General features: G+C 40.9%; 1 protein-coding gene across 1 annotated transcript in view; it reads right to left on the reverse strand.

Moving 5' to 3' along the window:
• NWD2 (NACHT and WD repeat domain containing 2) overlaps positions 1–21,551 on the reverse strand; it is a 51,392-nt gene extending 29,841 nt beyond the window's left edge. Inside the window, exons 1-2 of the mRNA XM_063157443.1 lie at positions 21,401–21,551; positions 661–749 (exon numbers count right to left, since the gene is read on the reverse strand). Of these exons, the coding sequence (XP_063013513.1) occupies positions 661–749; positions 21,401–21,551 (240 nt within the window). The remainder of the gene's footprint in view (positions 1–660; positions 750–21,400) is intronic.
• Between the last annotated feature and the right edge of the window lie 2,285 nt (positions 21,552–23,836).

Raw genomic sequence — 23,836 nt, forward strand, 5'->3', positions numbered from 1 at the left:
AGTGGAACTTAAATATGGTTTCTAGAAACACAACACAGTAATTCAGATGTAATATTATTTCTTCTTATGTACTCTAAATACCTAAAAGAGAGGTGATGCTTTTTCGTCTGTTCAGAATTTACCTCAAATCTGCTGTAAAATAAGTACATCAAAGTTCTGAGAGCTAGGCCTGTTTAGCCTGGAGAAGATACAAATGAGAGGGGATTTTATCCAAGCACACAAATAACCTGAAGGTGGGTGTCAAGAGGAAGTAGCCAGGCTCCTCTTGATAGAGCCAAGCAACAGGACAAGAGGCAGTGGGCAGAAACTGGTGACAGCAAGTTCCACCTAAACATGAGGAAGAACTTCTTCACTGTGAGGGTGACAGTGCACTGCAACACGCTGGCCAGAGAGGGTGTGGAGTCCTCTTCTCCGGGGGTCCTCAAAACCTATTTGGATGGAATCTGATGCAACTTGCTCCAGGTAAACCTGTTTTAGCAGGGGGAATGGACTACATGACCTCCAGTGGTCCCTTCCAACCCCAACAATTTTGCATGTGATTATGTGAACTAAAGTTTTTGTAATTTTCTATTTTACCAATTATATTTAAAAATGTTATCTGTTCTAAATAGAGTTAATTTCAAGGCAAATTAATAGAAGATTCAACACAACAAAACCTACCTGAAATTCCAGGCCATAGTTTTCTCTGCAGAATTCTCTCAGCTTAGGATACACATGCTCTCTTAAGGCTCTCCTTTCTGCTATTGTATCTGTGTTGTGGAAAAATATGCTATTAACAATATTTATACAAACTCTTCTTCTAGTCAGGGATACAGATTTTTCACTTAAAAATGAATCCTTGACACACACAGAGCGCCAATGAAAATCAGGTTCTGGGATCTAATCCCCAAACTGTATGTTGTACAACACAGGGAAGTATTAGCATGTGTAAATATGTGTAAAATCACATAAGTATGTTTGTATGTGTCAAAATTATGCTTCATACACATTCTAATGTGGCAGCATATTATAATTCAGTGGAGCTGAATTCATTTTGTAATTCAGCAGTCAGAATTTCTTTATTGTTTTGACTTCCATTTAGTTTCCAGAAAGCTGAATTTTACAAATAAGAAACACCATGGAAAAAAGAGATATAGCAAAGATGAAAGAGATCACATGACTTAGAAACAAATCAATAACATGAACTAACAACATTGTCACAAATGTATCACTTTCTTCATCATCCTTAATCTAATAGTATCCTGAAAGCATAATTCATCATTATTAGCATTATTTTTCTTTTGCCCAGGTAATTCCTCCTATAATACCAAATACCCAGTTCTGATATCATGTAATTCTTACCATGCAAAATGACATGTTTTGATAATTAAGTACCATATGGCAATGACACCAAAATTATTATTAAGTTCAGTATGTCCAAGTAAATCTCAACACATTTATATAAATATACCACTTGCACATACAGTCAAATGTGAAGTAAATTCAGTTAGTAGTGAAATTTTGTACAGATAACAAATTTAATTATCTTTCACAAGACTATGATATGTGATGGATTTTGCTACATTGTAACTGAGTTGAGAACACACAGAGATAGCACTGTTGCTAAGCTATTTCCAAAAATAGAACTGTTGTAAACCCCTAACTCTGAGTGCCATGTGATGAAAAATGAAGTGTTAACTTATAAATGATGGGGAACTTCTACTGCAGGTAATGCATTATTTGTGTAACTGCCCTGAAACAAAACAATGGATTACAACTGATTTGATGCTTGCCATATTGTTGAAAAGAAGAGACATATATGCAAATCTAACAATGCTTTAGAGCCACAATCAGAGCCACAGTTGACATACCTGAGTCAGATGTGTGTTCATAGAATCATGGTCACAGACTTATACTGTTTTCATCTAAAAAATCTAGGAAAGTGTGAAATCTGTAATTTAATTTATTATACCAAATGAATATCCTTCTCGCTGTTTAAGTGTATCTCAGAAATATTACACAAATGTGTGGTATAATTACCACTTATTTTCATGAAAGAAAGCAATCCAGAAACATCCAGGGAATTATTTCTCCTGAAATCTTCACCAAGGTAAAAAAGTCTGTAACAAAAGGTTCAAAAGTACAGTCAGGTTTAATTCAATTTTTCTGAATTACCACAGTTCTTCCTTCACAAACTTTTCGTGTGGAAAAAAGTCAGAGACGCTTTCAGAAGACATCCCCTCTAAGTGGAATAATGTAATACAATGCATTTATGCTTTAATGTTTTAAAATATACTATGCTTATGTGTTCTAAGCAGCATTGAAGTCCTTGCTACATCACAAGCTTTCCATTTGACTGTCCACACGCCATGCAAAGTGAGATTCTAAATCTAAAGTGTAGATCTCTTTTATATCCAATCTGAACACTGTTAATGAGAGACCCTGCTCTGGGCTACATTTGGATGAGTGCAGCCTCAGTTTCTCTGGGGCAGTCATTCCTCTCCCTGACACCCCCTGGCTTCACCAGCAGCGCTGTGCCCAGCCCTGGGCACCCCAAATCAGGAGGATGGGGAGGAAACTGGAGAGGCTTCTGAGACAGAGGCCAGAAGCACACGGCCTACACAGAGAGACAGAGGGATCCGGGCATGATTAGTCCAGCAGAGAGTGTAAGAGGGAGCCGGCGCAGCCTACAATTACATCCAAGGCATTTACAAAGATGATGGAGCCAAGGTGCTCACGCCAGAGAGTACAAAAAAGACAAGGATAACATATTACACCTTGGAAGTTCGGGCTGGGCACCAGGAGAAGCTCCTCTGTCCTTGGAGCTCTTCAAGACTGAACTAGGCAAGTTCATGGCTGACCAAGTTTCTGCTGACAGCACTCAGGAGGGAGGTTAGCCCATGACCTGACCTGAGTTCCCCTGCAGTAACCTGCAGCAATCCTCAGGAGAACGTGCAGGTTTGGCTTGGTTATCCAGGCTGCTTGGACACTGCCTGGAAAGACTTTGGCTCCTGTCTGGGCTGGTGGGAGCAAAGCTGTAGAGGAATGCAGCTGGTCCCAAGGACCCAATGTTGATGCCATATATTTTTCAGGGCATTTTACTTTACATTGAGCTCAAACCTCACAAACATTTGGAATGCATTTGGTAAGAACCTAGAGTTATCTTCCTGTTTTTTATCAAAAAAGAATCCATGCCCACCAAGACACCCCTGTGATGTGAGTCAAAGCGTATTACATAGTGATGATCAAGAGATTCACTTGCAGATCTGGCTGAAAACAGACAAATATTTAGGAATAGAGTGAAAAAAACCAGCACTCTCAGCTTAGAGCTGCCTGTGTCAGTACATAAAGGGGATGGATGAGTTGCTCCCTCCTTAGGATCCACAGTCATTAATTTTCTCTCATACTTTAGTGTTTAAGTCATCCTTTCCTTGCAGAATGTAGTACACAGCTAACAAGGCTAATTAGTCAGAGGGTCACACAATGCCAATGCAGCAATATTATTTTGGCTCCAAAGCAATGGTGTTGCTGTACCTTGTGATAAAAGCTAAATGTGTAGTTTGCCTTATTTGAAATACTTCATTTTTTTTACCTTCTATTTTTTTTTGCCTTAACACATGTTAATGTTGGCATGCAAGTTTATGAAAACACAGAGCATCATATCTTCATGATCAAGTAGAATAAACTCTGTTGAAAACGGAGTTATTACTCAATTACTGAGATAAACCAAAATGATTCTTGCATTTTTAAATGGAAATCAATCATGACTACAGCTTGGTTATTAAGGAAGCAACAATCCACCGTTATTGTTTGCAGTTACTTAAATGTGACAGCAGACAGAATGGTCTTAGGGATATAAAACAGGTGAAGTTGCAGAAACAACAACAAAAAGGAAGTTTTTCTGGAAAAAAGCAGAATTGTAAATGATAAATAGAAATATTTTGCCTGAAGTTTACAACAGGTAAAACCATGTTCTCCTACTTTTTGTTTATGCCCATAGGATTTATACTGCAGACCCCTGCTGGCTCTAGTTTTAGAACACACTGCAGGAGTAATATCTTAGAAATGAAATAGATAAAACATTACTTCAACTAGAACTGTGGTCTGGATAAGACCCTTGGCATATCCATTCTGTATTTTTATTGCTACTTTCATATCTAATGGAGTGTGCTTATCTAATTGGAATTTGAGTCTGGTGCTTATATTAATTAATTTTAAGAATTCCTGCATTTGGAATCAGCTTTGAAACTTTAAGGAAACAGAAGTGTATATAGTTAAGATGAACTCTGGTAATTAGTATGGGTGGCAGATAAGCTGCTTTAATTAAATATAATCTAAACTTGATTTAAAGTGATGGCAAATCTGTGAAGCTGGCAGCTCCTAACAACGTCACACAGGCAAATTCCACCTTCCAGGCTGCTGCCGCAGATGAACAGATTAACTAAATTACATTCTTCTAGCAGTGAAAATGAGACAGTAGTTCTGAGATGAGCTTACTACAACTCTTAATGTTAATTCTGATACTCAGAAATACAAATAATAGTTCACAAACTCTGGGAATGAAACTACATCTGAAAAAACATAAGAGAAAACTTTAAAATCCCCCCCAACCCTAAACTTGTTTCCAGTATTTAAACAAACCCAAACCCACAAGCCAGGGACTCGCTGAGTGCACATCTTCCATACAAGAGCCATCTCTTGCAGATGGCTCCCTCCTAAGCCATTCCATACCCACACTGTCCTGCACACCCCTACACTTGGAACTGACAGAGAATGTCAGCCCACCGTCCTGCTCCCAGGGGTAATCCTGAGAACTGAACTGAATTAGTCACATCTCCATCTACATCCATCCTGTCCAATAAACAGAACTGTTTGTGTGCTGTGTGATTTCTGAAGGCTTGTGGCTCAGTCAAATCACTGCCAGTTTCCATTAGAGTGTGCCAAGGTGCTGCTTCTCAGCGTGAACTATTCCCATGCCAAAGTCTGACCTTCAAACACAAGCTGTTCTGCTATTAAAGTCACTTATTTTATTTCAATAGAGCAAATACATTTTTCATTTTTGTATTAGTAAACAGATGATGCGTATTTACAAAAAGTTGCCAAACATTCATCTCTGGTATAAGATAAGTCGTGGAACACAGCCCTGTTGAAGAAATTTCAAAATGTATATATGAGTGAAGAGAAAGAGTTAACATGGGCCTGATGGAAATTGCCTATTTTCAAGCACCAGCTATTCTGTCCTAAAACCAAATAGTTTATCTTCTTGTTGGTGCTGTACTGGTCTGAGTTCAGCCACAGTGATGTGGATGGCTGTTTTCATGTATGTGGGTTGGAGTCACACATGGACTCTACCCAGTCAAGGCTTGATGCAGCAGAACAAGGAGATTGCTCAGCCCCATTCTCCTATCGTGTGTTGTGAAGGAGGTGCCAATGTGGGTTCTGCTCACCATGCTCAAAGGAGCAGCACATTCAAGTTGAACATTCAACCTGCTCATGGAAAAGTAACCTGTGAGTACTCATGCATGGTGCAAGCTAAGGCCCTCAAGCAGAGGAAAATCCTAAGCAGGGAGGGTGTTTGCCCTGCCACTCTGACTGACAGAGGAACATTGCAACACCCAGCTTGAGAGAGCCAGCAGGAAAACTGCTGACTGACATAACAAGTTGAGGCAGGCAGCTGAACCTGGAAGAACCCAGGCAGAAAAAAAAAGAAAAAAAAAGAAAAAAAAAAGAAAAAAAAGAAAAAAAGAAAAAAGCTGCTCTTGCAGCTGTTCAAGGCACCACAGAAACGAATGTCATATGGGGTCACAGAGCTGTCTACAGGTGCCATCTCCAGGCAGTCACCCAAGAAAGAGCAGCTCCTCCCAGCACAGGCAGAAGAAACAATTTCTGTATCACCTCCTCCATTCTTGGTGATCTCGTGCTTTGCCGTGGGTCAGGACACGGCATGAGGTGAAAACTTGGAGGTTTTCACCTCATGCCTTTCAGCCCACTGCTCTGCTGCCAAAGTCTCCTGCCCAATTCACATCATTACATTTATTAGCACATAATGTTGGAGTCTCTTGTGCAACTGTGGAAGCCCTGGATGAGCAGTGAACTTCTCATCTAGTCCTGAATGCATGTCCACTAAGATACTCAGCTATTTGCTTTCTCTAAGTTTTCTGAATACTTAGATTAGATAGAAGAGTAGAACAGATTCCTACCGTAGGATTTTTTTAATGCATTGCAATATTTAAAAATGTGGGTATTTTATAACCATTGTCTGTTAACAGCAGTGAGAATTTCTGCACTTTAATTATCTAAGGTTAAAAATTACTTAGCAGCAGTGCCAAGTAAGAAGTGGCTGCCAAGCCTCTTAATGCTAGTATGTTCTTGACTCATATGAATGTTCAACTGAATTATTCCTCTTAAACTGCCCTTTTCACTGATAGTGCACAACAGCACTGTGCTGCTAAAACTTCAAATACTAGCAGCTAACATGTCTCTAAATATTATGGAAAACTTGTCTCTGAAAATAATACCATAATAAGAAGTAATTTTCATTTCTATAGTGCCTTTCATCTCAGAGCATTTTGCAAGCAGTGAGTTAGAATCATGTAGCAGGTAAGAGAGGGGGAAAAAAGACTTGGACTCCCTACTACCCTTGCCTTCCTAGAAAATGAGCTCCATAGACAGTGATGCCATTTTTCCCTTGGAGTTTCTGTTAGGAGAGAGCATTAGAATAGTCATCCAAAGCCTCCCAAGATTAGCTAGACCAGGAATGGGAACAGGTTGGTCAGAGTCAATTCTCCCAGTGTCCCTCCCCCAAACAACAATGCCAACCTTGAGGTCTCTGCTGGCTCTCTGGAAGGCAAATAAGAAAATGGACAGTCTGAAGACATTCATTAATTCAACTAAACCCCCCAAAAAACTAACCATCGAAATAAATCCTGATTAGCAAACCACTGCTACTGTCATGTAACAGAGCTGCGTGTCCTTACTCCACCTGATGGTCAGAGCTCTCTCAGGAGATGGGCACAAAGTCTGTGTGACTCAACCTTCTCAGTTCTTAAAAAACATAAATACAAGACTGGACTAAGCATTTCAGCCCAAAGGAATGTCTGCTTGTCATGAAAGTCAGAAGAAATAATGAAAAATAACATTAAGATGGTAAGCAATTCTGAAATGTGTCTCTCAAGCGGGAAGAAATGACAGGATGTGATTACAAATTTGTGATCTACACCAGAACACTCAAACTCACTTTCAAAACAAAAGACCTAACTAGGCAGAATTCAAAATGTAGGGTGTAATTATAAGCCTAAAACTTCTAGTTGCAGCAATTACCTCTTCTTTTTTAGCCCCAAATCAAACAATACCTGATTTATGAGGTAATATGAGGCATAGTTTTCTCTGAAATGTTCCATGTTGTCAGTTCAGTAAAATGACAAATATAAAAAACACATATACATTAAGTGATCATATCCAACGTGTATTTTTAAAATTATGTTTCTAAAGTTATAATGGCCAGGTTTCACAGTGTCATTTTATAAAATACTCTGCATCTTGACTACTAATATGCTTAACCAGTGCCACCTATTGGTTTAACAATAACACCCAAACAATTAAAAAAAAAATGGTTGGATAGTAAAATCAGAGAGATACAGACCCATGTTAAAATACAGAATTTAGGGGAAACATCAGTATTATACTGATAGAAGGGGAAAAGTGGTTCCTATATCCAAATATCAAGATTCAAATTTTCATTATTCTCATGACTGTCTTCCCAATTTGAAACAAATGTTGGTTTTTACAGTTCTATTTTATGTGCAGCATGCTTACATGAAACAAATTTGGATTTGGATGCAAAAGTTGGTGAAGTTAGTGGAAAGATCTGCTAATCTCAGCAGATTTTAAATGAATTTCTACATTTGGCATGCATTGAAAGCCTAAATCTTTTGATACCTTACTGACTTCCACAGTCTGCATGAAATCTCTTAATCCATAAATAAATCAATCAACCATTAAATAAACAGTACACACTCCTGTGTCACTCTAGTGGTGATGACATGGATGAAAACTCTGAAGCAGAATTTTATCTCACAAGACGTGTCCTAATTAACTAACCTCACATTAGCCCTTGGGAACACAGCACCCCTATAGATAGATGTTCCTAAATAAAACAAGAGGAGTTAGGTTGACCTGGAATCTTGCCCCAAGCCTGCATAGGTGCAGATTTGCAAACCTGCACATTGCCCCTAGAGTGCTGCTGGGTGCAGAGGTGTCCTGGTGTCCCCTGACTGCGATTTGAGGCACACACGGGAATGGCGCAGACCTCAGGAGCGTCAGCGACACCCAGGCTGCACCTCTGCAGGGCAAGAGCTGCGGGCACTCCGCAGACTGCACAGGTGGAAGGACTCAAAAAAGTCTAATTCTTTCATGTAATAAAGCCAGTCAGGAAAAGCTCCTGAAAAAACATGACAGTTTGCAAACCATTATTGTGGTACAATTAAATGATGTGACGGGAGAAACTGAAGACACAGCACATTTAGAAACATCAAGATTAAGTCTGAAAATTATCTCAGCAGAACACCAAAGATTATGAAAAATAAGCACTGGAAAACAACAAGGCCTGTTAGGACAAGAATTTGCTACTATGATCAAAATTAATGTGAAAGAAAAAACTTGTAAAATGTAACAGAGGAGTTCTGAATGTGTTGTGGAAAATGAGTAACAGATGACACAAATAAAGACCAGTGCAGTACAAAAGTTATGAGCAAAAATCCCACTGATTCATTGAGAGGTGTCAACTCACACTTCAAAAAATTATGGGATTTCCCAGAAAACAGAAAAATGGCTTACAACACTGGAAAATGTTTTTAACAATTAAGTTATGTGCAATGCAAGAGCTTTGCTACTATTTTTCCCACCTCACAGACCAAAGAGAAAACCATCAGGGTGTGTTATGGCATTTAAGGTAATGAGGCTGTGGCAGTCAATAAAGCAAAAGGATGTCACAGACATTCTTCATCCTAACTGCAGGTTCAAGTGCTGGAAGAGAATGAAGTAGTATGTTGCAGGCTTTGAGAAAGCCTAAAGCACAGCAGAGCCCTAAAAAACCACGAGGAAGCCAGTCTCATAAAAGCACACATTTATTTCACAGTACAGCCTGGTACAGGACCATCACATACACCTCATTCTGAAGAAATTCAAAAGTCCTATTTAACTTTTCATCTGGCAATACGGCTAAACAATGGGAGAGCTCTGCAAGCACTGTTGGCTCCTGGATAAAGTTGCCCTTTCTTGATCTAAATTTTCTGCTCTAAGTGCACTAGCCATGTAGTTCCAATCCAGCTTGCATTCTTCCTTAAATTTGGTGCAATACAGCCACAATTTGAGTGACACTACAAAACTGGTGAGGTCTGTTGGGCCAACTGGAAAAGCACGACTGAGAAATGTGTGGGCTTCAAGTGAATGATGTGAAGGCTTTTATGCCAGAAGATGAAAAAGCCTCGAACCTGACACTTTTGGGTGTGCAGAAGCACCCACATAAGAATAAGAGCAGCTGCTTGCTATCAGTGCAGTAAGTTTGCATCAATACAGTAGGAGTTTTCTTTGCAACAGATTTTTTTCTTGATGCTAAATGGAGAGGATTAAATAACATCATCGAACGGTCAGAACAGCTCATGGCTGTTGTAGAAACTGCCATCAAAGATGAATAAATGAAACGACAACCCCAGCAAAGGAGAGCAGCTGCAAGAGGGCATTAAGCCCAGGACAGTGGAACTACATGAGGGAGAGATGCCAGATACTCTACTAGGCCTTGCCTGAAGAAGAGGATCTCAACTGATTTTTAAGGACCACTTCACTTAGTGGCAGGCAATTTCAACCTAGGTATTAACACCCACTTACAGGCCCTGTGGTACAACAGTTCTTAAACTGAGAATTCCAAGTAGGGCCTGCACTGAAACTCATTGAGCATGGCCAAATAATTTACAAAGCTGGCTCGTTTTGATGGATTATGTAATGTCTGAGAGGCAAACAGTGACTGACATGTAAAGGAAGAGTGATTTATCAGACCTTATTCTCCTTACCCTTCCAATTCTAATGATTCATCTAAGCATTATTTTTAGAGAAGTTTATATAATCCAGTCGAAAAGGCTATTTTTAAGATATTCTAAAATATACCTGTTTTTATCAATTATTTTTCTCATGTCTTGATTTTCCTATTGCTTTCTTGCTCTAGGTTTGATTACTTTATTCTGCTTGCTAACCACATTTTGATGATTACGTGTAAACATGTAACATTACATGTACCAGTAAATTTGCAGTTTAACAATCTTGAGGAGTTAGTAATTGAAAAAGGACAACACACGTTCTAGTCACTTCGACAAGCAGATGTAGTTGAAACAAGTAAGTCTAATTTCTCACAAATACCTGATACAAGTATGATACAGAAAATAATATTTAAAGAAAACTTTCAAATGGCATATCAATTTCATTAATCAGTGACTGAACTACAGAATGTTTCCCAGATTAGCACTTTCAAATTACTTTAACCAACCTCCCCAACTCTTTACTCTTCCTGATTATAATACCCAATGAATTATAATTACCTTTAAAGGAGGATAAAGATCTTCTGTGCTGCTAAGGTCTCAGTGGCAGTGTAGAACCTGGCTGAAAGGGTGGACTTGACTTTATTTCTATTTCTTGCACTGCCAGACAGTATCAGTCTTTCTCAGTGCCTGCAAGGGTATCTGTCCCTTGGCCACAGAATAGAGACAAAAAATCAATGTTTTAATTGCCACACACAGTTAAAGGCAACTGAATTTATAACTGGAGATTTTGTTTGAAACTATTTTGAATTTACATAATGACTGTGAGGAGCTGACTGTGGCATTAACATTGGAACAATATACCAGCAGTGGAATTGCTTAATAGAATTATATAATATTATACATGGCTGATTATAGAAAGTGTAAAATAGAACAGTTTTAATTAAAACAGGTAGAGTGTAAAGAGATTATTTGCATTTTAATCTCCTTTTTTTAAAAAAAAAAAAAGGAGGAATAAATGATGAACTGCATTTTCTACATGTCTTCTGTTCTGTTTTTGAAAAGTATTGCTAACACATTAACTGACATTAAACAAATCAGACCTACAAATCACCATGTAAATAAGAGAAATCCTATAAATGAGTCTCCCATTCATAAACAAACCACCAAAGCAAAAGCTGTAACACGAGCCCTAAATTACAGACACTTCATGAATGCTTCATTTCCAGAAAAGCTTTACCTGAAACAAGCAGACCGCTGCAGGACATACATCCCTGATAAAGTTATCCTTACAGGAGTTTATTGATTGTTATTGTCTATCTTTTGTACAGATGCTCAGATTGAGTTCCTGACACGGTAAAAGGATGAGGAGGGAGAAACTGGATCTGAGAAATTTGTGAATAATTACATACCAGTTACTGAAAGTTATTGAAACTCATTCTAAACAAGGAAGTTTTCAATAATTTTTTTTTACTTTTGGTAATTGTACTGACTAATGAGCTTATTTTGTGTCTGTATGTTGCTTGTAAGCATGACCACAGTGCCACTGAAGACACACCACTGCTACTGTAAAGTCTGCTTTTGTGTGGATTTTCTTATCTGGAGGCAGTTTGGAGGCAGCTCATGAAGAGTGAGACAATCTGCCAGGAATGGCACAGGTAAGTTTGCTCCTGACTCAGACAGGAGCACTCTGATCTGAAAGCCTCAAGAGGTCCCTTGCACCCCCTGTAGTCTGTGATTTACACAACAAAAAATGACTAGTGAAATATCTGTCTAATGTGCCTTGGACTCTGTGCCAGCCACACACACCTGCTCTAGGTGCCATGTCACGGAACTCAATGGCACTAACTCTGCCCACCACAGATGGCTCCGTTCTTTATAACCCCATGTCAGAGATGACCTGCATTTCAAAGTAAATCATGATCCAAATTTTGCTTTGTGTTTTGCTTTGCTTTGCATTTTGATGTACCAAATCAGGGATCACGCAAACAGAAATGCTTCAATAACTTGTTTCAAGAGCACTGCATAATTCTTCATCACTTTTAAATGTAATGCAATACATATATAGATAAAACAAGACCATTATCAAATAATAATATGATCCTATAATTTTCCTAGTGTTTTCTAGCAACCATTCCTAAAAAGATCAACACTTACTGCTCACTGATATCTGAGCTATCAGAAATATTATAGAGTGAAAAATAGAAATTTTCTTCAGAACTTATTATTTTGTCTTGCCAGAACAGTACAGGCTATGAATCTAGCCACCACAACTATTATCAAGGAAGAAAATATTTTTCTTTTGATCTCCTTTTCTAGAATTTGTGGGGCCTTTATTACACAGCAGTAGGTATGGAAAAATAAAAATATTAAGTCCTGAATTTCAAAAAATCACTTATAAAGTGGTCATACAAGATTTATGTTTAATTATGACAGTAAAGCAAGATCCTCTAGATGTGTCATGTTGGCCTAATTAGGTGTGGAAATTTCTCAATAATTAGGTGATCCTCAGATTAGAGTCCTGCATAACACTCCTTTGGATCAGACTTCATACCTTATGCTCCTTAGATTGTTGAATGCTGTCATTTCCTTATTTCTTATTATGGCTCCATTGTAATAACTCTGTAGGAATAAGGACATTTGGGTACCCAGGCCTTCACAGCTAACCTCTCTTTCTATATACACATACACAAAAATGGATCACTACAATGATGGTTTTGGATAAAGTTACTCTTTTAGGGAGACCTGCTTCTAGGTACCCTTTCTCCACAGATACTCCTGTGTTTGTTTTTTGAGCTCTCCTCTTTGGTGAATGTGCACAGTCTTGTTCATAAAAAATTTCCCAATAAACTCAGCAGGACTAGGCATTTTACTGGGCAATAATCCATCTCAAGATTTGGAAAGGTTGTCACAACTACCAAGACTACTGACTAATTAGTAAAGGAACTAGATAAATTCATGGAAGCAAAGGCCCTCACAGGTTATTAAGCAGAAAGACATCACCTTCATCATTTTATCCCTCCCGTGATTTATTATTCTTTCATCATACAGCTGAAATTGCCAGCGTCAGAGAGGAGTATTGGGTTCCTCTGGTCCAACTCACTAAGCCTGATTTTACTGCATTTGCTTCTCCTTTATCTTGTGTGTAACAGCTGATTTGCATAACTCTTCAAGTATGGATAACTCCTCTCATCTAAAAACATTTAACCCACATGGTTACTCATTGGTTCTCAATCATTTAAAAGTCATCTTAATCTAGTATTTTAAACTTTAGTTAAACTCTGAAACTAAAGCTTTCCAGATAAGGATCTTAGTCATGAATTCTCCTTTCATCTTAATGTTTTGTAAAACATTACTAGTTAGAGACTAAGTAAAAATTTCACAAATAACATTGCTAGGTATTATACATGTACTGTAATAACTATCTATCCCAACACCTGTTTCAGTTTGGAGATTCATAAAACCTAGATGAGACTGTGAAGGTACTCAATGGCTAGGAGGGTGAAATGGGCTCTTATTAATAAATGTTTTTAAGGGTTTAATCATTCCACAGAGGACTGTTACTGTACTGAAGAATGCAGTTCTGCCACCCCAGGAAATGCTAGGAGCAGGCTGAACAAGAGTATTTGACCAGCTCTGACAGTTTGAAATCTGACCTCTTCAGCTATTTGATCGGTCCCAATTATTGATACACACAACAGCATGACTCTGGATGAAGTTCAGTGCGGAAGTCCTGCCATTTTCTAGTCTTTCCAGTTTCTGGCAGGAAGTATATTTTGAACACTCTGATAAATCTAGTCTCTAAAGGTGACTTTTTTTCTCTATTCTGCACAAGAATGACTGTAGCTGCTCAGGCTTACGGTCTGTGCAGCCCAGTGTCCCATCCCTTCCAGGGGGCAGTAACAGGTGGTGACAGAGGGAGCTGAAGACCAGGTCAAAGACAGATGGAGCCATTTAATTATGGTGGTGGTGAGGCGGCTTACAAAAGTTGCATTTGGCACATGGCCTCCTTACCCAGCACAGCACCATGCACATGGCAGGCTGCACTGATTTGGGCCTCCTTACTATTTACTCTGCTTGTTTTACTCTTCTTACCATTTACTCTGCTACACTGCTTGTTTTCAGCTACCTGTGATTTATCCCTACTCCCCTTCTGACTAAAGATTTTCTAAGTAAAAACTTCTCTCTGATGCAAACCTCATATTAATAAGAATAGTGTCAGGCCTTATTTTAGAGGAGCACTGACACAACCATTATTAAACTGTGTTCTCTAATTCTATCTATTATTATCCTTCTTTAATTAAAATTCCAGCAAGGAGCTAAAGCAGTTTTCTTGAACAGTGCTGCCTATATTAAAATCTGCCAGATTTCTTTGTAATCCATGCACATGACTATTTATGATATTCTATTTATATCTACCACCTTCAATATATTAAAACCTTAAATTACTGTAGGTAGATACTACTAATGTATTATTACTGCAGCCTGAAAGCACGCGCACAAAATACTCTTTCAGCTGCTAAATTAAAAGAAATTTCATTTGTTTTAGATGACAAAATTACCACTTGGGCACTGAACTCATATCTTGAATTAGAAGTTTAGTAACTCCTTGAAGTTTTCTTATGTGACATATATTTTAAAATTGTCCAAACAAATCTTAAAGTCTAAGGTAGGATTTTCTCTTGCATGTTCACAAATCTGTGGACACATGCCCACACAGTCATTGTATGCAAGTTTCTTAAGAGGAATTATTTTGCTGCATGAGCTTAGAGATAGGATGCCAAGTTATGCAGTCAAGTACCTTTTGTACTCCACTGCTCTTATGTGATTACACAAATCCCACCACAGAATACACGTTGCCTCCTTGAAGCACAGCCTTGGAAATCCTCTTCAGCTGGCTGCTCAGCAGACTGCTGCTCAGCTGAGAGGCCACCCCACTGCCCTTGAGCAGGCAGAAAAGAAGCTCCCCTCTCTTGATTGGAGAAGGCTCTGGGACACTGCCTGCTTGGTGCTGTCTCTCATTTAAGGGTCTCATACCTTGCTGAGGGAGCAATTCCCAACAAAGACCTGATTGAACCCCACAGCTGTTCGTCATCTAATACATTATTTGAGAAATTAATATCACATGAAATTCGCACACTTGTTTCATTGTCCCTCACTGTACTTAGAAACTGTCAAGGGTCCAGAAGCTCCCCTTCATCACTGAAGGACAGCCACTGCCCCTAAGAATGAAGCACGGTCCAGCATGCAAATACATCCAAAGAAATAAAGCAATATTCGCCAAGCTAGAAAGAAAAAAAAAGAAATTGTAGGTAGGTTCTGCTTTGTTTAATATTATTTTTTCAATGCTATGTAAAGCATTCATCCTCCTCTGCAAAGCCTTTACTTTTACAACAGCAGTCAACAGGATCTAGGCAGCTCTTCAGTACTGCTAGAAATACAACCTTGAGTGATACCCTTTGAAAAAACTCAGTTCTCACAAGAGAACTGAGCTCTACCAGCAAGTTTGAATACACTCTATGACAGTGTGACTAGAGTGTCACACATCCATTTATACCATGCTGTACAGTTTAGAGTATTTTACATAATTTATATATGTGTGCATATGTGGGTACAGACAACTGTAGATACATAAAGTTATAATATTTTTGATATTAAAAATAATGGACATGTGGTCAAAAATTTTTAACGTAAATACCTAATTCATTTGAAGCTGATAACTCCAGGTGTTGCTACCAGGAATATGATTGATGACCAGGAGTTTCAGGTAACTTTGCTTATTTCTAAATAGCAAGAAGTAGTCACAAACCCAACAAATTACATAACTTGCTCTTTTACTAAAATACCCCCACCCAACACCTCTTGATTATAGTACTGTTGCCAAATGCACATCCTACCTTTTGAGTACATGAATGAAAATTTTGTGGAAAATGAAACAAAAGTTCTCAGTGTTTCCATTTGCATATTTGGTACATTTAGAGGAAATCCTTAGCCCAGTCCACAGGCCACATAAGCAAACAACTCACATGAAGAACAGGAGGACACGAAGAGCAGATATTTTCATACAGATTGTCAGATTATTACATTTTTTCAAGTTCATCTGTGTGACAGAATAACAGCAACAAAGGCTTGAGGATCTACTTAGCAAAAAACCATCTTGTACTGGCTGGCTCTGCCTTGCAAAAAAAGTTTAAGCCTACATAGAACTTGGTCATACAGTCTCAAGGAAAGTCAGATCTTGCTTTGTTCTCAATTACCCCAACAATGGAGTTGTTTCATAGCACAAGAGGAAAGAGAAAATTATACATAGGAACAGAAGTACTGGAAATGGCAGGTTGCTTTCCAACTTAATAAACTGTTGGTATCTCTAACCTCTGGACCTTCTGAAATAAGACATATTTCAAGTCAAGGTTTACACCAAACCTGGGTACTTTAATGGTTTTTCTCCCCCAGACTCTGAGATACTGAACTCCTTCCCCCCTCCCCAAGTGGTAGCTTGGTTTTTGACTCTTAAACACTACAGTGATGTGCGTCACACAAACCCATAAATAGGTACAAAATTAGGTAACCAGAACTAACACTTAGCACAAAAAAAGTCCTGGAGTTATTTGTCTCCACATCTCCGCAACACCTCCTTTGCAATTTCATACACTTGAACATCTGTGGTTTTCTTTAGCTAGGGAATAAATTCCACCCAGATTATATAAAATTGTCTTTATAAAAAGATCTTCATGTAACGTATCCAAGTAGGGACACCATATGGTATTTTGGGACTGGTCACAACGGACCATCATTAACTAAGCATTATTCTGGCTTTTGAATATCTTTCCACTTTAACATTTCCTCAATTATATTTTCTTTAAGGAAAACAATATTTTAGGTAAAAATAATATAACAGACCTTGAACATGCTAAGAATGCCAGATTATGCCTATCACATATGGCAATAACTTTGTAAATAAAGCAACCATAATTCTTCGTCTGTTTTATCTACCATCATGTTCTAAACTACAAATTCACATTAATTTCTTTTCTTTCACATGTACATAACATAGATAAAAACACATGTAATTCCTGCAAAGCAGCCTACAACAACAGGTCCAAATGAAAACACTGGTAAGACTTGTTTTTGCAGTCATTATTTAATTCTTCTCTAGTAAACAGAACTAACTGCTGGTGGCAATTTTGCTTTACAAGTTTCATGAGAACATAAGAAAAGCTGGCATTGAACACTTACACTTCACAAAACAGAGTGTTTTTCAAATTAATGCAATGTTCTGGATGATGCATGTCAATGGAAATGAACCAAGGTGAAGAACTGAAGAGTAAATCAAGAAAACTCAAAGTCATTCCACAGCGTAAGACAAGGAAACCTCACTCTGGCAATTCATGGGGAAGTTGGTGAAGTTCCAGCTGTACAGGTTGGTTTTATACTGTGCTGGACAATGGAATTATTAAAGTGGTGGTAACATCAGTAGTATCTTCTAATACAATCAGATCTTAATTTTATATTTCTGCATGTATACATAGGACTTCATACTTAAGACTGTAAATGATGTCAAAACTAGTAGCTGGTTTAATGGTTTTAAAAAATGGGTACTGAAGATACAGAAACCATGAGGAATTAAACAGGGCTGTTAAAACAAAGCTTGTTCATGATCTCATCAAAGCTGTTTGTTTGTATAACAGAGAGTATTAATAGGCTAAAATTGGCTAAAAACTATTAACCAGCAAAATCCAGTAACAACAATCCAGTGCTGGAACTCAGGAAGTATGCATGGGTGCTGCTCAAAGGAGAGTGCAGTGTGTAGCTGAAAGAGTGGCGGGGAAGGGGATCATCCTTGTCGTGTGAAGTGCCAGGTGCAACCCTGTTTACACTTTGAGATCAGGCTGACTAACACCACCTATGTCAGGACACACTCAGGTTCTATATAAAGGTATTATCATCCTGTCTGCAATGGAACCACCTGTGTGCAGGACTTGGCTTTATACACATCCCTTGTCAGTGCATTCATTTGTTTCTACTGATTACTAAGGCATCTTCACAACTAAAACTCCAAGAGATCAGAGTAAAAAAAATTATCCATGCCTTAACTAATTGAAACAATAACAAGACTTTGAGTCAAACTAGCAAAGGGCTGATTTTCCCACTTTTAGGAGAACCAATAGGATTTAAAGTGTTCAGAGTTTTGACTGCTTGTTTCAATTCACTGAATTTCATTTTCAAGACAAATTCCTAACTCCATTTTAGGCACCAGTTTCCATGAGAGCTCAAAATATTTCCTTACACCACCAAGCTCAAAACAGCTAACTTTGCAGCACAAATGATTTTATGTTTGAAGCAGTGACAAGAATCATTGGACTGTTTTGAACCTATATAGGGCTAACACCACAGTTCCATGTAAAGGAGCCATATGGGAGTTTATACCTGTTGTTTTTCACATGAACTGTATGTTCATGGCAGGCATCTACACAAGCACTACTGAGCAGCAGAGAAACTGTCATTAGCTGACTTGCACAGATTGCTGCATGGAACAGCAAAGCACTCATTATAACCAGGCAAAAATGGCTTACTTTTCTTGTCACTCTGAAATACTGAAAATATCTTGAGAAAACCAAAATCAATAAAAATCTTCAACTTCTCTTAGCCAAAATGCCTATTTAAATGCATATTCAAAATATTGCTTATTGCTCATATCTACTGAAATGTGAAAACAGATTTATTTGTATTCAAATAATAGAACAACTTCCACGTTTGTAAAGATCTGGTCATTTTAAGTGATGTGAAGATGGATTAATTGATAACAACAACTTGAGCAAGACAATGCTGCTAACTAGTAGAGGGAAACACAGTTTCATTTATCTACAATATTTCCTCTAGAAAACAAAACTGCAAAATTATGCAATCTTGCTCCTACTACCCATGCTCACTGTCTCCAGTTTTTCTTTTCAGGGACTTCTAGTTAAGAAAATTTTCAAATAATCACTTTCTTAGTTGCATAATAAAAACATAATGTATTTCAGTCATACTAAAGTATGTTTACAAAGAACAGACCAAACACTGATTACCAGAGTTCTCCCCTACACACTTACTAAATATAATTCAAGAAAACTTATTTTAGGCTTGTACACTTTCAGTGGTAGATAAATTACTCTTGTGACTGCTAGCAGGATTAATCCACATGCTTCTCTGACACCACAGCTCAAATCTACCTCTGAGTCTGGGGGCTCACTGCCCTTTTCAGGAATGCTCTGCATCAAGACGAATGGGTATAAACTGTAGATACGCTGAAAATTAACAAGAGGCCCTAGTCATGCAAATATAAATTGTAGCTGAATGTGTTAAAAGGTTTACTGAGTAGGAATACTTCAACCTTTTCATCCAGAATATTTGCACAGTGAACTTTTTCAAATGTTTTACCAACAACAGTTCTATTTCAAAGTACTTTACTAGATGATGTCTAAATCCCATTATAGGCTAATTTCTTGTTGACCCATGTTTCCTTTTTCAAAAGTCACATTTAGTCAGTGATACTTCAACAACAGTGCTGTCACCAATAACTAGTAATGGTGTTTCTTGTCATTGAGAGTCCTTAAATGTTCATAAACAAAACCTGTAGCCACTCTGAAATTTTTAAATTTTAAATTAATTTTGAAAGCATGAACAATGTCACAGATAAAACACTTGGCATGAGGAGTGTTATTCATTGTGACCATGTGAGACTACAAGAAAGATAATGTAAACAATCCTAAAACGTTTGAATTGTTTTCTTTCAGTGTTGGGATTTTTTTAAAGCTGATATTTTCAGATGACAATTCCAGGGAAAAATCCTGGAAATGGATATATATGGCTTTAAATCTCAACTTTCAGAATGAGTTTAGTGGGTTTTCTATTTTAGGAAATAACTAGCTAACATACCAAGCTACCCTAAATGCCATTCACATCAAATGCAGAGGCATCAGCAGCTTCCCAGTTAAGGCAACGCTGGCAGAAATCCATTTCTAATGATCCACAGTAATTTTCTTCCAGAGTTTCAGTTTTACTAAAAATCCCCAGTAATTTTCTTTCAGAGCCAAATAGATTTTTTTTCAATTATCACTATTTTTATATCTCTTTGGTTGGATTGCAGCAATAAACTGCAAACATTTTCATGCCCTCCTTAAAGAAGGTCATCTTTTTAAACAAACAGGGATGTTGAATATGAGACCAGAGAGTTTCCTTGTGTTGAAAGAAACTAAGAAGTGCTGGAGGTGTGGGAGTTCTTCAAAGCAGCACTATGCCAATTTTTTTTGCTTGTGAGCACTATTTCTCATACTCCTGTAAGTATTTGTGCCAAGACAATTTTCACTTCAAAGTTCAAACTATTTTGTCATTTCAGGCATGATTTTCAGATCTCTGATGTTTGCATAAAAGGCGACAGTATTGTTGAATTAGAAGTGTTGGGGGGAAGGTGGTGGGTGGTGGTGTGAAAGATAATTGTGAATACAGTGGGCTCATTTTTTTACAGACAAGTAACGTCACAAGTGTGAACGCTTAATTTATTATTTCCGTGCTTCAAGTGGGAATATGCTTCAGCAACTCCTATCTTACAAGTGGGAACGACACCTCCTGAATGTATGCAAATTCCTCGAATCAAAGGGTAATTTTAAAAATAGGCTTTAAACAGCAGGATGCCTAATTAATTCAGATACTGGGTATGCGACCCCGACTTTATTAAGCTAAAACTGCAGGTTTCAAGGCTTGCTTCCTTGGAAGCAGAGTATAGCCGAGATCATAGGATCACCTTAGCCGTAGCCTCAGCCGCCTAAGACCTGCTTTCATGGTGCTGCGAAATATACCGGAAACTCTTATTAACCAGACCCCCCAGGAGAGCTCTTCAACACATCCCCCCTGAAAGCTCCCCTTCGCTAGAAGGCAGCCCGTTTCCGTGTGCCCTGCAGCTCCGACAGCGCAAAAATGAGAGGATGCCCCGCGCCCCGGTGCCTTTCAGGCGTGTCATTTACACACATAAAACTTAAGGAGCGACCTACACCGGTGCCTCCGAACCCCGCTCCGAGTCGTACACCCACACCCGGCAAAGCCCGTCCCACAACCCCGCTGCCGCCTCGCACCGCTCGCCCCCGGCGCGGCCCGGCGCCCTCTCGGAGAGGGGCAGGAGCGGGTCCCGGCCCCGCCGCGGCCCCTCGGAGCGGGGCTGCCCGGGCGCGGCGGCTCCTCGGAGCGGGGCTGCCCGGGCGCGGCGGCTCCTCGGAGCGGGGCTGCCCGGGCGCGGCGGCTCCTCGGAGCGGGGCTGCCCGGGCGCGGCGGCTCCTCGGAGCGGGGCTGCCCGGGCGCGGCGCGGGCGCTGCGGGCGGCAGGGGGAGCTGCGGTGCGGGCGCGGCAGCCGCGGTTACCTTCGGGGTTGGCGCTGATGAAGACGCGGACGCTCCTGCCGCTCGGCACCAGGTGGGACGGCAGCGCGGAGAGGTTGCCGGAGAACGCCGCCCGCCGCAGCGCCGCGTCCCGCGGGCAGGGCAGCCTCCCGCCCGCCCCGGCCGGCCACATCCCGCAGGGCGAGCCGCCGGCTCAGAGCAGCCCCCGGAGCGCCGCGGCGGCGCCAGCAGCTCTCGCCGCCGGCTGAAGGGCAGCGGCCATGCGGACCCTCGGGCTGCCCGGGGCCGCCGTCTGCCTCCGCGGCAGCGGTGCGGCGGGGGCTGGGGCTGCGGCCGCCGCCCGGCGCCGGAGCGCGGCGGGAGCGAGGAGACGAAGCGCCGGCCGCCCCCGCGCCGCTCCCTTGCAGCGGGCGGCGGCGAGGAGGGCGCGGGCGGAAAAGTTTGCGGCGGAGCGGTGCCGGGCGCGGCGGCGGCAGCCGGACCCTCAGCGCCGCCCGGCCGGGCGCGGCCAGCACGGACGGAGAGCGGCGGAGGCTGCGCGCCCGGAGCGCGGTCTGGCCGGCGAGTCGCTCCGGTTCCCCCTCCGCCAGCGAGGGTTTGCGGTGTCCAAAGCGGGGACGCCTCCGGTGAGGCTGACGGCGCCTTCGCTCCTCCGAGTGTGTCACAGCCCCGGGATCGGATTTTTATAGGAAAACTGCTGCCGGCTCATCCTTTGGACTCGGAAGAGTTCAGAGCCCTTCTTGCGTTGTGTTCCGTAATCTCCTGCACAGGAGTCCCATCTGCTCAGATACAAAGGAGAGATGCTCTCGCTGCTTTTTTCTTTCCTATGTTTTTAATCAGTTATTTATTTATCGGAATAAATGAAAAGCTGCGGTTTGAAGAATGAAAGAGACAGGAAGCAGCGAGACGCGCCGCCGGCGGGATGCGGTCCCTTTGCAGCAGTCAGTGGCGGGGCATCCCGTTGGGCAGCGCCGATGAAATATTCAGGAGGGCGGCGGGGTCGGGCCCGGCTCCGCCGAGCGCGGGGGCGGGCGGGGGCGGCGGGCCGGTCCCCGCCGGAGGGCGGCGCGGAGCGAGCGGCGGGCCCCGGGCGAGCCGCGGAGTTTAGAAACCTCCCCGGGAGGGGCGGGCAGGCAGGGACATGGCAGCACGGCGGAGAGGAGGGGCTGGGGGCCGGGGAGGGGTGGGCGCGGGGCTGCCGACAGCCTGGTGGGTCTGCTGGCCGTGGGAATCCCTTCTAGGGGGGAGGATGGAGACTTCGACGGAGGGATTTGTCAAACACTCTGCAGGTGTTTGTCCGTGTTTGAAAGGCTGGCGACAAAAGTCTTTAACGCGGGTGGTATTTATACCATGCGCTGTTTCATGCGCTGTAACTGATACGAAGCTGATTTGTCTATTTCCAGATATACAATACAAAATGTACAATGTACACGAAACAGTCTTACTGTGTTTTTAAACGCCGTGTTTAAGACCCGTACTCGCCCGCGTTCCCCTCTGCGCTGCCGTGGTCCCCGGCGGACGAGTCGCCCGCTGTGGCAGCAGCAGGGGAGCCTGAGCTGGCTTTCGCGGAGGCACTGCTGCTAAAGTAGGCGAAAGCAAACTGCTCATCTCTGCTTCAGAAACGAAGGTGACAGCCAGATGGGCTCCTTAAGTACTGATGAGCAGATTTGTTTAAAAAAAATCCTGAATTCTTAAAGAAATATGGCTTATGCAGAATTACATCCCGTATGTATTTGCATGTGAGTGTAAGGGAGTAAATTTGGTGCTGTTTGCTTGCTGTTGCTTTGTTAGTTCTGCACCCCATAAATTTTGGGCTGATTGCAAACAAATGAAACAGAAGGGTATATTTTGAAATATTAGTTCTCAAAGACAGAACATTCCTCTAAATTCTGTGAACATAGCTGGGCAAGGGAGAATGTGCTTACATGCAAAAAGGAAAAAATATGCAGGATATATTTCAACCATTAATGTTGAAATGTCAGCATTGGGCGGAAGGGTCGTGGGACTGTTGGGAACTGAATGTCCAGGAACTGTAAAAATCCCACTTTTAATCCAAATGTATTCCTGTAGGATTCAGCAGTGTCCAATAAGGAGCTAATCTCACTTGAAGCCTGTCATGGTAGACATGCATATTTATCTTCTCTCTGGATTCTCTGATGCTCTGTTTAAGACAAGCCTGAAGCTTTGCTATAATTCGGTTTAAAAATCTGACAGTCATGAGATGCAGTTCCCTAGGAAATGAGGCTTCATATGTGTCGCTGCCTACAAGAGTGTTGGTCTTATCTGCACTTCCCTTAGCCTTTGTGTAGCCAATATGCTTAGGCGTGCCTTTTTCTGGCTGGTGTCATGAACAGGTAATTTCTGTAATACAGAGATGAAAAGCAGTTCCTTGAGGCTGCAGACAGTTAATGAGTGCACAAAGGAAATGATTTATGGTGTGGGCTGAGTTACATCTTA

Source organism: Melospiza melodia, chromosome 5 (genome assembly GCF_035770615.1).
Source record: "Melospiza melodia melodia isolate bMelMel2 chromosome 5, bMelMel2.pri, whole genome shotgun sequence".
Lineage (NCBI taxonomy): Eukaryota > Metazoa > Chordata > Aves > Passeriformes > Passerellidae > Melospiza > Melospiza melodia.